General features: G+C 41.0%; 1 protein-coding gene across 2 annotated transcripts in view; it reads left to right on the plus strand.

Annotated features, from left to right (window-relative positions):
• RPS6KA2 (ribosomal protein S6 kinase A2) overlaps nucleotides 1-17849 on the plus strand; it is a 275176-nt gene that overhangs the window by 195092 nt on the left and 62235 nt on the right. For both annotated transcript variants that reach the window (XM_063151755.1, XM_063151756.1), the window contains 3 exons: nucleotides 12087-12167; nucleotides 12940-13019; nucleotides 15952-16058. In XM_063151755.1, coding sequence (XP_063007825.1) covers nucleotides 12087-12167; nucleotides 12940-13019; nucleotides 15952-16058 — 268 coding nt within the window. The remainder of the gene's footprint in view (nucleotides 1-12086; nucleotides 12168-12939; nucleotides 13020-15951; nucleotides 16059-17849) is intronic.

Here is a 17849-nt window from a genome sequence, read left to right on the forward strand (position 1 = left end):
GTCTACTTTTCTGGTTTTCTTTTGTCTTGTCTTGAGGCTTGAATTTTTTTGCATCTTATTTGTCTTGCACTGTCTTAAAGGAGCTTTGTAAGCTATGTGCTTGCTTGCAATGCTTCTAATTTTAAGAGACCCACTGCCAAAAAAGAGAAGCTATTGCTGGCAACCCATTATGTCAGCTGTGCAGCATGTCAGTGAACCTCTGGAAGTCTTTTAATCCTGCCTGACGTCCAAGAGCTTGCTGTTGGTACCACAAGGCTGTGAATTACAGGAAGAGAAAAATTGCTCTTTTGGCAAATACAGACTGAGATGCTCTTAGTCTTCATCTCCTTTGAATTATGTCATGTAATCTGTTCTTTCATGGCAGGCTGTGTCTAGCATGGGAGCTGGTACCTCAGTTTAGGAATTACAAGACTTCGGCTGTGCTCACATTTCTGCTGCCAGCCTGCTTCATGAGCACCACCCAGCTACCCTTACTGCTGCTCCTCTGCTCCATCTCCATGGCTGGAATGCTAACCCAGTTATGCCAGCCTGCTCTTCACAGTGCTCGCTGCTCTTTGGAGGAGCAATAGTTGGATATTAATGGAGATGTTATTTACACCCCTCCTCATTGAAGTGCCATCTATTGCGTTATGGAATTTAATGGCTAAAGATTCCAAACAAAGAAATTGTTAGGAAATGTGTCTTGTGTATAATGCATTGATTATTTGGAATAATCAGAACTATGAATCAGCTCTGCTTTTGAATAAATTTACAGCTGTAGTGGAAAGCTAAACTGAAAATACAATAGCTAAATATCCCTGGGATTTTTAACCTCCCTGATGGACTCTGCAAGTCTTTGGCTGTGGTACAAATCCATTATCTATATGACAAGCATTTGTTTGTTCTCTTCATTGAATAAGTTGCACCATTTGTAACAGCCAGGATAATTACTATTTAACCAAGTTCAGCTGCCTGCAACTGCAGTGCATTTGTAGTTGGTTGGAAACCAAATTCGTAAGCATCATCTGGGAGTTGCATCCAACTGCTTTTATTGGTTCCCATAACAGCAGAAAAACCTTATTTCCTTTCAAGCATGAGGACAGATTACCAGTGAGGTCAGCGCTGTCACTTGATGCCATATGAAGTCAGAGTGACAGCAGAGGAGGGGTCAGTTGCACTGGTGATGGTTTCCCTCACAGCACTGCAGTTGGATCCCTTGTAAACCTTCACCAAACAGCTGGGCAGGCATTCTGTTCACAGCTGCTCCTGGAGGTGTGCTAGCACTTGGCTGGCTCTCCATGAAAGTTAGATGGCACAGTGTGGGAGATTACCAGCTGGGATTTGTTTCTACAGAAGCGCAATTATTCTGTTTTCACATTCTTCATGTAGGTCACACATGTCAGTTTCAGCTTCCGCATGGCAGTGGCGTTTGCTCCAAAATGAAGGTTTTGATGATTGAGGAGAGACCAGCAATCAGCATCAATGACAGCCTCTCCTTTCTGTTTTCTCTATAGCATTTTCTGTCTGCATGCAATAATAATTGACACACTCAAAAGGTTTCCATGGCACATTAATTTAACTGACATTTTCTCAGCAGCAGTAGATTACTTTTGTAAATTCAGGCAAAGCCTGAGTTGTTCAGACAATTGTAGTGTGTCCCTGGTCATCTTTCAGATCTTTGTATGGGTTATGACATAGTTGCCATTGAGAAGGAATTGTCTTCATCAACACTGTAAACTCAGAACTGACTTTTCTGCTGAAAGAGAGCCTACATTTCCTTTTTCTGTTTCATATATCCCCTTCTAATTATATTCCTTTCTTTCCTTTTATTTTGATAAATTAATCTTCATCCTACATTTTTATATCCTTTAAATATTTATCTTCTATATAGATTTTGTCAATGCTTATCTGTTCAAATTTGGTTTCATTATGAATATAATAAGCTCTGAAATGTAAAATGTCAATGTCATACAGCTAGGTAATATCCTGATCCTTGTATGCTATCATAAGAAAGAAATATTTGCAAGTGTACATTTAGAAGTATTGTTTTGTATTTTTGTTTTCACATGGTGTTCCCAGCACAAAGAAAGCAACTTCCAAAGCAAAGTTTTGAGGAAGCCTGGAAGTTTGCACTGTGTTTGTGAGGGGTATGGTTTGCTAGCAGTCACTGGAAGGACTGGTGGTCACAGGGCTGGGTGGCCCCAGAGGGGCTGCATTACCCCTCTGCCTTACCCACAGCTATCACCCACAGGGTAAGAGCCTTAGAGATCAAAGATTCTTGATAAGGCTCTCTAAGACCTCAGAATTAAAAGCACTGTGTGGGAACTAAACTGCTTGTGGTTATTCAGAGGATTTGGGCGACAACAGATAGAACAAGAGGACACAGTCTCAAGCTGCGTCAAGGGAGATGCAAGTTAGAATTAAGAAGGAAATATTTTACAGAAAGAGTGGTCAGATACTGGAATCATCTACCCAGTGAGGTGGTGGAGTCATCATCCCTTGAGGAGTTCAAAAAAAGACTGGATGTGGCACTTGCTGCCATGATCTAGTTGAATAGTTAGAACATGGGTTGGACTTGATGATCTTATAGGTCTCTTCCAGCCTTGAATTTCTGTGATTCTGTGATTTTCAACTTCACTTCCAATATGAATTTTTGGTTTCTGGTATTTTTGTCACTTTGGTGGAATGTTCTGATATAATGCTATGGGCATTAATCCTGCTATAAATGCTGTGTTTCAGACAGCCTTCCAAACAGTTGTGCATAATAATGTAATCTAGATTGTTCTGGTTTTTTTAAGATGTCCTTTATTGAGGTGGAGTCACTGCAGCAAAGTAGCACATAGTGAAAAGTGCAGTCTCATTCCCCTGCAGTCATGGAAGGCTGGTTTCTTACTAAATAGTTATTTAACTTTTCCTGTTCAGTTTTGTTTTAAAACGTGTCAGTAAGGAGGTTCCAGTCCCAAGCCATTGCTCTGCTCTATAGGGGTTCATGCAGTTACAGTTTGCCCAATACAGCCTACATTTCCTCTTTTTCTGTTTTACTTGCCTCCTCCTATTTATATTAATTTTTCATTTTATTTTGATAAATAAGTCTCTTTTGTCCATGTTTATATCCTTTAAATATTTATCTGCTCTCCCTGTAGTCATTGCTCAGTACTGTTTATGTTTAGCTTTTGGCAGTTTCTCAGAAACATAGGAGAAAAAATCCAAGATTTCCTTTTCTGTTAGGTATTCTTTCAGAGCTCAAGCAGCTACATATATTTTTAGAGCTGTATGTAGGGACTGAGATGTAGCTGGTGAGATCCTATTAATGTCAACAGTGGTTTTACTATTGACTGCTTTAGGGCCATGATTTCACCCAGAAACTCTCTGAACTTCGTCACATCTTCCACAACAATCCCTATACAGTAGTGGAGTCCAGGCTGAAAACCAAGTCACAATTGTTTGAGGACTCTGTTTCTCTTGTCAAAGGAGAAAACAATAAATCAGCCTTTTTTGTTGTTGTTGTTGTCTGCGTGACCAAGGCTTGCTGATTGCAAAGCTTTAATGAGCATGTTGATAACAGCAAAAGAGCAGGCTTTTTTCTTATGCTCTAATTTAGGAAATGACCTTGCCTTGACTTCACACCCTGCTTGCTGGTGGGACTGGAGGCTTCTTGAGTGATAGACAGCCGTCTCACAGATGCTTTTTCATTTTTATGAGGCAAACATATCAGCAGAGCTGTATTAAGTATGTCTGCATCCCATCAGGTCCTGGGCAAAGCAGAGGTTTGTTTTGTCTGAATGTTAACATTAAATGGCACAATTTAACAGAACTATTTAAATTCTAAATTCCTGTCTCTTTTGTGTGCAGGTAGCATGAGTAACCTGACAAACCTCATCCTGTGTGGTTTGCAGACAGAATCTGCCTCAGGGCTTCATATCTCCTAAATGAAGTGTGCCTTCAGTGCTGGATGATAAGCCATTATACCAGCTTCCTCAGTGATGCCTTAAATACAGTAGTTATTTGTTTTGGAAACCAGAATCTTTGCAATTCAGTAACTGAAATGTTCATCCAGAAATTTTTGTTAGAACAAGTTGGATTGGACTGGCCCTGTGTTTACCACATCCAAGCAGCCTAATGGAAGCAGTGTTTAGAGTGAGAAGTCAGCATAGTGCAGTTGTGGTCTGGACAGCTTAGGGAGAATGTTAACATTTGCCTCCTGTCCTTTGACCAAATCCATCCAAACCCTCCCTTCTGAGAAAGGAACCTCTCACTGTCCAGCCACTGCCTCATGTTACCCATATCAGAGCTAAGCTGGTAAACAATTGCAAAAACCTCGCTTCAAAACTTTGCATGTTTACCCTAAACCTGGAAGACATAGGGAATCTGTTTTAAAACTTCCTCATGGGTTTCTTTATTAATCATCTTCTGAATTTTTGTTACAACTGATAAAGAAAAGATGATTTCTGATAGTGTCTATCCATAGGAACAGGACAGTTGAGGGAAATTTTGCTTGACCAAATATCAGTATTAAACATTTCAGCAGAATTCTTTGGTTTGATTGTATATATTTTCAAACAATATTTTGTAGCTGTGCATTACAATTAGAGTTAAGAAGGAGTAGATAAAAAGATAAAATAAAACCCTTAACAAAGAGTACTTTGATGCAGCCAAAACAATTTTTCTCAATTTAATTTTGGCAAAACTTGCCGAATTTAGGCTTTCTGTTCCAGTTAGAGAACAAAAACCCACAGCAAAAACATCTTCAAAAATATTCAAAATTACAAGTTTCAAACAGACCTACAGAAAACATTTACTGGAATTACTTCAGCCTATGACTAAAACTGCCCTGGTGGTAAATGACAGCATCCCAGTACATATATTCTACACAGAAAGGAAATACCACATTTCCTCTCCTTCCAGGAATGCTCACTTAATATTTTATAAAAGACTATTGGTCTCATCCTTAACCGTCTGAACTGGACCAGGCAGAAGGTTTCATACCATGCCATTAAACAAAGTAGTAGGGGCTCACATAATGAAAGAGAAGGGACTTGGGTCCCTTCACTCTCACACAGGGACACTTTCCCCTGAGTTGGTGTGCCAAGAGTTTTGGGGAGATCCTGTGCCACCCTCACCCCCTTTCACTTCTGCCAGGTCTTGCAAGTGAATTAGTAGTTACTCAAAGGTTCTGAAGGAGAGGAAATGCCCCTTTCAATACAAAAGGCTTTTTCATCTGGTGGGACTGAATAAAGGGGAAATTTTTTTCCTGGAGAAGGGCTGGCATAAGAGGGAATATCTGCATTTTCATCCCTGAGCCAGTGTTCACTCCTCATACTTTTCAATCATAAAAGCTGTGTTTTTGCCTTTGATGATTTGCTGCAGGAAGTATTTGTGGCGAATGCCAAAGCACAGACAGCTTTCACACTTCCAGAGTAAGGTGATGCAGAAACTTTACTCAGCTCTCCCTGTAAAACCACCAAACAGGTGTGTTTTCAGAGCAAAGGGCAGCAGGGTTTGATTAAACCATGCTGGGCTCCAAGCTTAAAAGGCAAGCAGCAAAACTCATTGCCCCGAGAGACCCAGCAGTTCCTGGACATCTGGATCATCTCCATCTCAAGGAAAAAAACAAACTTCTTCATTGCCTCTCTTGGCTTAGCAACTTCTCCATAGACAAGGCAGACACTCATTTGATACTGGAATGCCCCATGGATAGGAAATATGAATCTTGGTGCTGCCTCTTCTTTGCAGCTGCATGTGAGTTAGCCAGCACTGCAGGGCAGGGGCTGCAAGGGAAAAAGAGTCTCCCAGAAGATAGGAGAAAAATTTGATGGAAAGAAAATTCATCCCTCTTCAGACTGTATTTAAGAGTAGGATTGAGGACTGTATGTCCTGGTCATCTTTGTGTTATGGTTTCTTGTATGCTGGAAGTAAATCTGAAATATCTATTTTGTGTGGGGATAAAAGGCCAACTGTCTCATACATGTTTCAAACATGTTTTTTTTTATTGCAAAACTATATGAAACCATTTTCTTCCTTCAGTTCATCATAATTTCCAGAACTGCTGATGAATAGTGTTTACTGGAACATCTGAAGGCCAGCCTTCTTATTAATCTGACATTTTGAAATTATGCCTATTCCTAGAGTATAGGTAATTATTGCCTGTCAGTAAGACTTAGTACTGAAATTGTTATTTCCTGCAATAGTAGTAATAATAATAAAAATAGTTATAAGTCCCACTTCAGTACCACTGAAGCAAATGGAGCACAGGAGCATGTTACACTCAAATTCAGGAAACAAATACTTTATTGATGATTTCACAGGATGTCACATCCACTAAGGTAAATAAATTTAAATCAAACATGATTTCCATAAAAAGAAAAAAAGTTCCAGGTGCAACTATGCAGAGGTGTTGAAGATTTTCAGTTTTGCACAAGTTGTGAACAGATGTATTTCCAGCTGTAGCTTTTGGATCTTTAGAGGAAATTCCCTTGTAGCAGATGGCAGCTTTCTTTTCTCTTCATCAAGCTGCTTATTGAGTCTGGTTTTAATGAATTTAGTTAGAACTGGTTTATGCGGTTGTGAGGGGTGTAATTCTCACTCTGCTGCTGATATACATCACCATAGGATTTGACTTCTTGGATACCATTTCACATCTGCAGCTCCCAGACTCTGGTGAGAAACAGTTTCACCTGGGAGCTATGCATAAGCAAATCTGTGGCTATTCAGTGGCCCAGTTCTGATTAAAAATACACAAAATTTGAAATTTCACCTCTGCATAAGGACATGAGATTTATGTGATTGTCTGGCTGGTCTGTCAGTCAGTGTTTCTCTAATGATGGGGTTGAGCCCAACAGCTAATTTCAGCCAAAAATCTAAGACACACTTAATCTCCTGCAGCATATGTGGATTTTTTTGGTCAAGCAGAGAGATCCAAGTTGTGTCCCAGTGAGAAAACAGCAGGAGGCTGCAGCTGCCAGAGGCTCCATGGGATAGGGAGGAGGCAACTTGTGCTGCACCTTCAGCTCACCAGGCTGTGTAGGGATTAAGGCTGCTCCTTGCTGGTCAAGGTTATGAGGAACACATGACAAAGGCTCAGGTTACTGCTCTGAGGTTTTATTTTGAGATTGAATGTCCCAGAAGCCATGTTTGCTCCTGACAAGTCCTATGTGATTTTATTTTTTTAATTATTTTTTCTGTACCATCAGACTTCATCAATCTGTCTTTAATTCTCTTTGTTGTAAAATTGAGCAGAAGTACTTCAGAGGGATAGTGAGAGATTTAATTAACTTTTACAAACAGAGAGGATAATGAATAGGTGATAAAGACTAGAAATGGAAGTTCAATACTAAAGTGTTGTATTGATTTAGAGACATCTGTCATTCCGAATCTCAACAGTGGAGCATCAAGGCTACTTTAAAATACAACAAACAGAGGCAACTCTTTGATTTCTTTAAAGCCAAATGTGTTGTTTCATGTAAAAGGAAAAAAAAAAAAAAAGGGGGAAGAAAGGAAGGGGGGGAGATAAAATGACCTCCCCAAGACTCTCAAGACTCTGGACTCCTAAAACCCAGTCTGCATTCTTACTGATTTCTCAGAGTGCCCTTCTACAAAGAAGTGTTTCCTGCTCTGTAGATCTGTTTTTCTGCCTTTGCTGCAGAAGCACAGGACTGGGTGGTAAAGCTGTGATGTAATGGCTCTTTCCCCAAGTCTAAAAGGTTCCATATTTCGTGCCACAGAGGGACTTTCTTCCAGAAGAATCACCTTCACAGAAGGATATGCATTTCAAAAGAAAAGCACATGGAGTCCCTGTGTGACATTATTGGTATGCTTCTGCATCCAGTGTGTCAAGAAGACACTTTGCTGTTTTTTTCTTTATGTTGTAATAATGCTCTGCTGATGAAGGTGCAACGTGAAAGGCTGCTCTTTAGAGGATTTGAGTTTAGTACTGTGTGGAACAAGAGCACAGGAAAGCAAATAGTATTTCCAAGCAGAAGCATTGAAGTGAGACTGTGATCACTTTTAGAAAGCCTCTATTTCTCCATATCTCAGGTAATTAGGCACCACACACATACTTTGTCTTATGGACATAGGCAGTGTGGATTTGAATTTCGAATTTAGCTCTCTACTTTAGCCTATAACAGACAGTATTAAAACCAGATTAAAATAATAGCAATAGAATTGAAAAGGATGTTGCAGAGACTTTTATGTATCTATTCTATTTGCCTTATCTTATTTGTGTTCCTGTGCTATGTGAAGAATTTAAAATTGAGTTGCAAGTTCCTAACCTGAGTCCTATTTTGCTTTTGCTCCACTTGAGGCAAAATGATGAGTTTTAAAAAAGTGAGGAGGGTAATGTGTGGTGGTGTTTGCAGGGGTCCCAGGATGAGGGAAGAGACAAGAATGTTGACTCCATATTTCAGAAGGCTTGATTTATTATTTTATGATATGTGTATATATATATTATATTAAAACTATACTAAAAGAATAGAAGAAAGGATTTCATCAGAAGGCTTGAAAGGAAAGGAATCAAATGATAACAAAGCTTGTGACTCTCTGAGAGTCTGAGACAGCTGGTCTGTGATTGGCCATTAATTAAAACAACTACATGAGACCAATCACAGATGCACCTGTTGCATTCCACAGCAGCAGATAATCATTGTTTACATTTTGTTTCTGAGGCCTCTCAGCTTCTCAAGAGAAAAATCCTAGCAAAGGGATTTTTCATAAAATATCATGGCTACAGTAATGGATGAAATTTAAGCCATCGTTTTGTTCACTGATTTATTTCTCCAGCTGCAATACTTTTTGATGCTGATTTAATTAACTTAGTTTGTAGCTCCCCTTATTCCTGCTTTATCAGTTAATTAATTAATTCTTCACTCCTGGTTAAGCAGTGACATTTCTTACTGAAATGTAGGGTTGAGCAAATAATTTGCAATTAATAATCCTTTTTGCCAAACATCTCTGGGCAGATTGTGAAAATTTTTTACCTTATTTGTGTATTTTCTGCATGTATCTTCCTGCAGAAACAGCTTTCTGTAAGTGGCACATAGATGCTTTTGTCACACATGCAGAGGGATTTCTCTCCCTGATGTTTCAGGTCAGGGGAATCAGCAGCACTTTGGTTAGAGTTGTCAAAAAGGACAAAAAACCATTGAGGAAAAAGTCACTAAGACAGCAAACCTATAATCGGACAACCCATTCCTAGTTTAAAAAAAATAACTTTCAGACATCAATTTTAGCCTGGTGACATCAAGAAGACTGTTTCCAAAATTACTAGACAGAGACTGACCCACTCCGAGAGGCAACCACATCACCAGGTGCTGTCCTGAGCCACCTCCAGAGGACTCTGGGCAGGGTCCAGGCTGCTGCACCTCAATGCAGTCTGCAGCAATTCACACTGGCACTTTGCTGTTGGTCACAATTGCTTTACAGCCCAGTGCCCTTGGCCAAGGCAGTCCAGTAAGGTGTCTGTATTATGAACTGTCTTGCTGGATCTTTCTCTAGGTAAGATTTTAAAGAGGAAAATGGTATCTGCCATGGGAGCACTAATTTGGAGCATCCATGCCCTGGCAGGACCCAGCTGGCCCCGAGGGAAGCATGGTGGGGCACCAGGGGGGTCCCAGCCCAGGGAGCAGAGCCCGTCCCACTGCCACATAACCTCATTAGAGCTCTTGCCACCCAATGGTGCCTGAGAGGCCCTGGCCCAGGCTGGCAGTGCCCAGGTGGGGACAGTCTGGCCTGCTGCTGAGCCTCCAGCTTCACAAGCCTCATTTCTGCTCCCAAAAGACAGGTTTGCAAAGGGAAATGTGGCCCCATAATGCAGCAGCTACAGGTTCAGTGGGTACAGGGCCATGACTGGAGAGTGACATGTCTTCTGTGGTGACACCACCTTGTCTTTAGGTCTGTGTGCCTCTTGTGTGTGCAGGGGGAGAAGGTGCCCTGTGGATTACAGGTTCACACTCAGTGACCACCACAGCAGCGAGCAGGGCACTATTGGAAAAAGGCTCCCAATATTACCAGTTAGATAGTGCCTGGGCCAGTCTGACCCTCGCTGCTGGGCCAAAGGCAGCAACTGTGGTGTAATCACCCCAGAGATACCTTGGCTTGCTGGTGGTTGCAGCTGGGCACTGAACAAGTCCAGGCTTGTTAGGAATCCTGTTTACCTCAGGAGGAATAGCTTCAGGCGATGGTGAAGAGAAAAAGGAGAGGATTCTGCTGGAGGGTTTAATGTCCAGAGGTTTATTCCATGGTTACAGAGGTCTGAACATGAGGACCTGCTCCAACAGAACTCGGACCGCATGCTCTGATCGCCTTTTTAAGCTCAGGGACAGGGGGAGGGGAGGTACAGGTGAGCCACCAACCAGGTGAGAGGGGCAGGGTCTCAGGGGAAGATGACACCCAGACAGGCCAATGACCTCTGGGCATAGGGGCATCCTTTGAACTTGACCAACCACACAATGCCTTGCTGGAATGTTAAGCCTGACTGACAGGACTCACTCAGCATGGGGGCAAGGGGGAAGGGAGAGACGTATAGGCACACCTGGGAAAGTGACCTGGAAGGCCAAAATGGGACATTACAGCACACCACAACAGGGCATGGGGCTTTGGCAGAGCCCTGGGCTGCACAGCTGGGCCTGTGCCTGTGGAGAGGGTAAAATGATGGCTGGAGGAGGGTGTGCTGCTGTTCTGACAGCCTGTTCTCAACTGTGCAGTGCAAATGCAGGGAGGCCCTTCCTTAGGCTACCCAATGAAGCTTAATGGGAAATGCACTATGCAGAGCGTCCAGCAATGCCCAACTATCCAACACGAATTCCCACCTGGCATCATCCCTGATGGGCAGCACAAGAAACAGTCTGTCTTCACATAGGTTAAGCATTTTGTGAGTGTAGGATGTGTGATTTTTACTTATGGGGTGAGATTACCATTCTGCAATTCCATCTGTTTTGAATTTTTCTACAAGGTAGTTTGAATGACCTAGTAAAGCTTACATCACTATTGACTTAAGTATCAAAATAGCAAGAAACCCAAGTATGTCACCTGTGCTATTTAAGGTTTTCAGATCAGCTGGTTTGGACCTATTTCTGTGCATCAATTTTTGAAGTACAGCAATAGACAGGGGTTTTGTTATGTATGTTCTTTACTCGGGGACTGAGAGTACTCAGCTTTTGAGCAGCTCCACAACACATGCCTGCCATGACAGATCTCAGGCTTTGCTACCTGAAATAGTTTTATAATATGTCTTGTAGATGCTTTCATCTGAAAAGCATATTGGCATTGTGAAGAGAACAAAGAAAATGTCAATATTTTTCAATAAAGTAGTGATTGACTGAAAATGCAAATACATCTTTAGGATCAAGATTTGGTAATGTGGGGACCTGAATCCTCTTCAGTGTCTGAATAGTCTGCTAAATGGCTTTGGTTTGAAATCCTGAGCATTAGTTTTGTTTAGCTTGAACTCAGCTCACCTCTGAAATTATGATTTCCCTTACTCTCTATTCATCTCAACCACAAGAAGTATTTTTCTCTCTGCTATCACACAACAACTTTATCTCTACGCATAAAAATAATTAGTTACTATTTTTATTTGGAATTTTTCTTTGTTACTGATTGTTTGGGTGGTGGTTTATTGGAAGCTTTGAATATTGTAAATATATATAACTTCCAGAAAGTGCTATTCAGTGATACGTCATAAATGCTGCTAACATCAGCAAAATACAATAACTTAATTTAAGCAAGATTAATCCGACTTGGTGTGGGACTGGTACATTCTGTTTCATCTTAAATGAAGTAAAGTAATTAATTTTGTGTAGTTTTCATTTTCGCATTAACATTCTCTTCTGTGAAGTGTAATTGCCTTCTTGTTGTTTGCAATGCTGTAGTCATTTTAGTTAGGGCAGCTCTCTGTAGGGAAAGACACCAGTTCTTCTTCCTGTAGAACTTGCTACACAGACCAGGCAGTCAGAAATAGAGGACACTTGAGTGGTCTGATTGGCCTAAGGTTATGCAAGCCATCAGCAGAGTGAGAATCAGAATTCAGACTGCCAGAACCTTATTCCAGTACTGTATCCAGGACCATGCTGCCTCTTAATGTCACTGTTCTTATTGTTCTTTCTTTATAGTTCGGGATCGGGTACGATCTAAAATGGAGAGAGATATTTTGGCAGAAGTGAACCATCCTTTCATAGTCAAGCTTCATTATGGTAACTATAATAAAATATAATTTACGTTTGTTCTTAAGTCGGTTGGGGAATTGTGACTAGATGTGTTACACTTTGGTGCAACACAAATGCCTGCCTACTTATGACTCTGTTGCTAACAAAGTCATAGAGGCTTCCTGTGTGAAATTCTTCATTTATGCTGAGGGGACATCCAGTACTTGTAAGTTTCAGTCAGTCTTCCATTGAAATAAGTCTGATGTGGTAGGTAGTGCTGGTGGGGTAACTGCTGTGTTTACGTCTGCCAAACCCTCACCTGCTGTCAGGTATTGTTTTGAAAGAGAATTTAAATAAAATAATCAGTACCGGCCTAAATTTGTATAGATGTGTACATGAATGTGGTGTCTTGCTGGAGTTGCCTCCTGCCACGCCAGCCCCATTACTACTGGAACAGGTATTCTAAGAACATTTGGTGTGTGGGCTCTTCTCTCACACAAACATGGAAACTTCTCTCTATGCCTCACTCTCAGTGACTCCTGATACCCCATGGAGTGGGAAACACTGTTAATTCATAGGTGCTTAATGCAGAAAAGAATATATCAGTAATGCATAGTTGTCTCTCAATTGACACTATTTTTTTCCATACCCAAAGCTCAATTGCCAAGTTCTATACAGAAATGGGGTTTTTTGGTTCTCAAAGTTTTGAAGTGACAGTGAAGCAATGGCATGAATGATACACTGCTAGTCAACAGGACTTACTCATTGGGAGCTTTATCTTGATTCAAACTTGCAACATCTTCATCCTTTTCTAATGCAGCATTTCAAACAGAGGGAAAGTTGTACCTAATACTAGATTTCCTGCGGGGAGGGGACCTTTTCACCAGACTCTCCAAAGAGGTAAGCTGATAGATCTATAACTCAGAAATCAAAGACTGTCTTGGATTTTCAGAACTCAAATTGAGTTCAGGGGAATGAAAAATGGCCTTGGGAATAGTCATCTATGTAATGGAGCTATCTCATCTTGCATGCTTAAGTGGGTTCTTAATAATTGTATTTGAATTATGCCAGAGGTAATGCAGTAGATACCATGTAGGCATCACTGCCAGAGAAAACTGCTCCACTGCTAAGCCATTCCCACAGCAAAATATCCCCAGACTTGATGCTTTCAGACTAAGTCTTGGATGTGATGAGAAACAGCCTGATAAATCAGTCCCCTATACATTTTGCCCTAGGGATGAGCGCAGAACCACTGGACAAACACAGACACTGCCAGCAGAGGGAAGAGATGGCCGTGGGTCAGGGCCAGCCCCTGCTGGGAGCAGGTTGAGGGCCACCCACCAGCCCGACATGGGAGAGTGACTCTCACAGCCCTCACCTGCCCTCCTCCTGCCTGCCAGGGGCAGCTGCTGCTTCCATGCCCTCCCCAGGCTCTCATCCCTCCCCTGTCCTCTGCATGCCGTGCCTCTGGAGAGGGATTGGCAGGCAGGGAATGTCCCAAACCCGAGTCTCGCTGATGCCCACACAGAGCAGTCACAGCAGGTTTTCTAGGTTTGTTTAGCTCTTTCCTGAATCTCCAAACCTCTGTGAGCCAGCGGTCCCACAGAGATCCCTGCAGGAGTGCAGGATGCTCCAGTGAGACAGGATGGTGCCCTGCAGTTGTCTGTGCCCAACATGATGTCCCCAGCCCTTGGTACTTCTAAGGGTCCGGGGTCAGGGATCTACTTATCACAGTCTTTAATGACAGGAACCTTTCAAATGCCATCTTGAGGGGAAGCTCTGTAGCTCTTCTTGAGTTTGGGGAGCTACTGATGGACTAAGAAAGCTGTGAAAACAGTCTTTTCAGTCAAAAGTTCCCCAGCTCTTCCCCACCCCCGTTCAATTCCTGTTTCAGTGACATGCTGTGTGCACTGCAACTTGGGACCCCAAGCTTTTGCTGTTAAGGCTTGTTTGCTAATGCAAGAAGACATTGGTAACAAGTTAATTACACTGCTGAATAATGATCCTTATATAAATATTCAGTCCCTGGTAGCAGTTATTTTTAATATGAGGAAAAAGATTTTAAAATTTTTGATTTCAAATGTCCTTCTGCTGTTGTCATGAGACCAAGCTTTATTAGTGAGACAGTGCTGCTGTCTCAGCAAGGGCCTCTCTGATTTCATGGAAGAAGACAGAAAATGTGGCTCGTGCCTAAGAGGGCAGGTCCCTGTTCTGCACAGGCAGGGAACTCAAAAGTGGAAGATAACAGCTCAGTCTTTGTACTTCTCTAAAGCTTCATGTTTTCCCCTAAGCTTGTCCAGGGCAATTCACCAACTCCTGTGCTGTACACCATTGTTAATGACTCATTAAGCTGACAGTGAAAACATCTCTTTTTTCAGTGTTTGCAAGCTCACCTTGCCTGCCTATACCTTGCAGCTGTTTAGGGGCAAGGTATTGCAAGGAAAGAAGTTCTAGGAAAGCGTGAACTGTTTGCAATTGGTTGTTATAGATTTGGTTGAAAGGTATTGATTTCAGTGGACTTCAAGTCAGATCCCATATATATATACATATTGCATGCATGCATGCAGAGCTTGCTTATTTCTTGCTCTGTCTTTTTGAGACATCTGACTTTTACTATGTGTATATGTATATTTTTCCTGGATTCTATTGATTTAATTTCTTGCCTACATTATTTATTTTAAATCTTATAAATAATTTGAATTTCTTCTAAAATTATTTTTACATTTAATGCAATTAAATCTGAGAGCTTTCACTTGTGTATTTATTTTTTTCCTTGTGTTTTTGTTTCTAGTCTTTGCAGTGAAATAATTAAATTATGTGACATCTGTACTCTGAATCATCTCTTTTTTCTCTCAGCTGTCTGCAGCTTCTCAAAGCACTCAGATATTTTGGTTACCCCTTTTTGAGAGCAGAGACTTAATTTTAAAATTAAGCTCTACAACTTCTACTGCAGAATTTACATTTACATATGACAAGTAAATTTGTATTCAGCTGACTCATTTTACTTCTGTCATGCATAATCACATTTGTGTATCTAATACATCAGCTTCTTTTTCTGCATTATTATCTCTGTGACTATTGAAATTTAATTGAAGAGAAGATCTCAAATATAATGGAAGTTGAACCAAAGGGGTTTCCTGCCATCTGAGTTTTTCAGAGCTTATTGGTTTTTTGATTACAGAAGTTTTTTCTCACCTAAAACACAGCTTTCAGTGTCCATATCAGCTGCAGAAAACACTGTCTTCAGTTGGCACCTCCTCAGGCCTTGAGTGTCTGACAGCACATCACTGCTTAGAGCATCTGCACGGATATTCCTTGGACCTCCAAGGCATGAGGTTTTAAATCCACCTCTGATTCTCTTCATGCTGTGTGTTCTTCTCAGATGTGGAAGTATTCCACTTCCCCAAAAAGGTTTCCCATGCTATTTAATGGGAATTTGGTAACCAAATGCCAAGACTGTAGCAAGTTAAGGGATATGAAAACAATGGGGGCTGCACTGAATGTGTTTAATTTTGCTGTTCATTTCCAAAGCTGAAGGAATTATAATTTATTCCTAATATTGTGGCATAATGTCATCTAAACAGGTCAAACAGATGAATGATAGCAGCATATTTTAAGGAATAGAGGTGCTCAACAGATCAAGTTTTGTTTTATAGAGAGAATCTGGTAAGAATTGTTGATGTCAGTTCAGACAAATTATGGAAAATTGAACCTGATATGGTGTTCCCTTCCAGCATTCTGGGTTAGACAATTCCTTCCCTGTGTCTGTTTAAGGCAAGCCAGCCCACCACTATCCAATAAATAGATGTGGTCTTGTCTTCCTTCTCTTTAGGTGATGTTTACAGAAGAGGATGTCAAGTTCTACTTAGCTGAGCTGGCCTTGGCATTAGACCACCTCCATGGGCTTGGAATTATTTACAGGGATCTTAAACCAGAAAAGTAAGTTAACAAGGAAAAGATAACTGAAACATAAATACATGAACTTTTAGGCTGCTTCTGCTCCTTGTCACGCTGCTAAATGAGAAAGGTGCCAGGGGCTCTGCCTTCCTTCTTGTGAGACTGTATGAGACCGTCACTAACAGCAGCACAGCTTTCCTGTCATACCATCTTAGCGTGAGGCCAAATGTTTTGACTGTGCTCCAGTATGATGGGACCTCTGTGTGCCTGGCCTTCAGTTTTGTGAATGATTTCAGTAAAGAATTCAGATCCCTGTGCACTTTAACTTTAGTGGCACCATTCTCTCTTTGCAGCTTTAATCTGGCCTTCCCCTTGATGCAGTGTAAACCTCTCAAAGCAGCTCCACTTCCAGCTCACACAGAATATGGAGTGCCACTGTTCAGTTTTACTGGAGCCATTGCTTAAAGTAAATGAGCGTGTCTGAGAACTTGTGTTAACTCATGAGAGACATGATAATTGGGGCTTTTAAAATACTTGTATTAACTGTGCAAAATATTTTCCAAAATGTTTGTTCTCACTTATATTTGCAGCTATTTTTCACTCATAATGTGGTCCTAATTTTCCTTTCTGTTTTTTATTTGTAACACATCAGTAGAGCAAATGACACCCTCAGTGCTGTCACTGGAAGTGACATTATACTGTTTTTATTCTATGCCCTATGCTTGGTGCTTTGATAGATTCTGTTGTGACAACTCAAATAAATCAGGCTGCAACATTCCAAAGTTCTTTTTTAATGTAATGGTCACCAGCATTTATAAAAGATAACCACTGAGCAATTTTTGGCAATTGCTTACGCCTTCAAAGTCTAACAGCACAGCAGCATTTTCCTTCTGTGACATCAAACTGAAAAATATGCAGCTCTTTCTTTATGATGGAGTGTTATCACTCTCACTCTCACGGGCAAAAAAAAGTGATGGAAGGTGGACTTTGTAGGTGAGAAGTTGAAGGGAAGGAGACTGTTTAACTCTGTTGCAATTCTGTGTGATTTAAATTTTAACTTCAATTTTGTGTTTTGGTTAGAAAAATAGTAGTAGCAGTAGTAGTACTGTGTGAATTCAACAGATGTACATAGCAAGAGCTCTCAGGGTTTTGGGCTAGCGGACTTTTTGTAAGTCCGCTACCAAATTTTCCAGTCTTGCCCATTTATGCAGCCAAAATTGGAACCTAGAGTCTTTGGCAAATATGGGAAGTCATCCTACAATTAAAGAACTGGAGAGAGAAAAGTACCAGTTAGTTCTGATACGAAATGCAGGTAGGCATTTGTGACACCCAGCTGCCACAGCCACAGGCTCTTGCATCGTTTGCCAGCAGCTCTTGGGTTTCAGTTTCGTTCTGAATTGCTGTTTTATCCAGTCAGCATCAACAAACATGTACACAATAGAATAACTCCAGGTGTAGGTTTTTTGTTTTAAACTTTGATTCTAGTGAGCATTCATTTGGACCATGCACTGCTTTTCTCTTTGATCTTAGATGTGGCTGATTTTTGAGATTACACATGGTGTGTGAATCTGCTGTTAGAAGGTATCCAGACATGAGCTTGTATATTCAGATATGTCACAATGCCATTACATTTTTAGGCATATACTGTAATATTTTGCTTTAGAAGAAGTTAGAAACTAAGGGTAAAATTAAGTGTATGTCAAAATTGTTCATTGTATTTGAGATACTGAGACCTGGATTCTTCTGAGTTCTCAGCAGGAGGTGTCACTTAGCATCTCAAAAAACATCTCTCAATGACTCCAGTTGCAAGTGAGAGCACTTTATATTACTGCA

Source organism: Melospiza melodia, chromosome 3 (genome assembly GCF_035770615.1).
Source record: "Melospiza melodia melodia isolate bMelMel2 chromosome 3, bMelMel2.pri, whole genome shotgun sequence".
In the NCBI taxonomy this organism is placed as follows: domain Eukaryota; kingdom Metazoa; phylum Chordata; class Aves; order Passeriformes; family Passerellidae; genus Melospiza; species Melospiza melodia.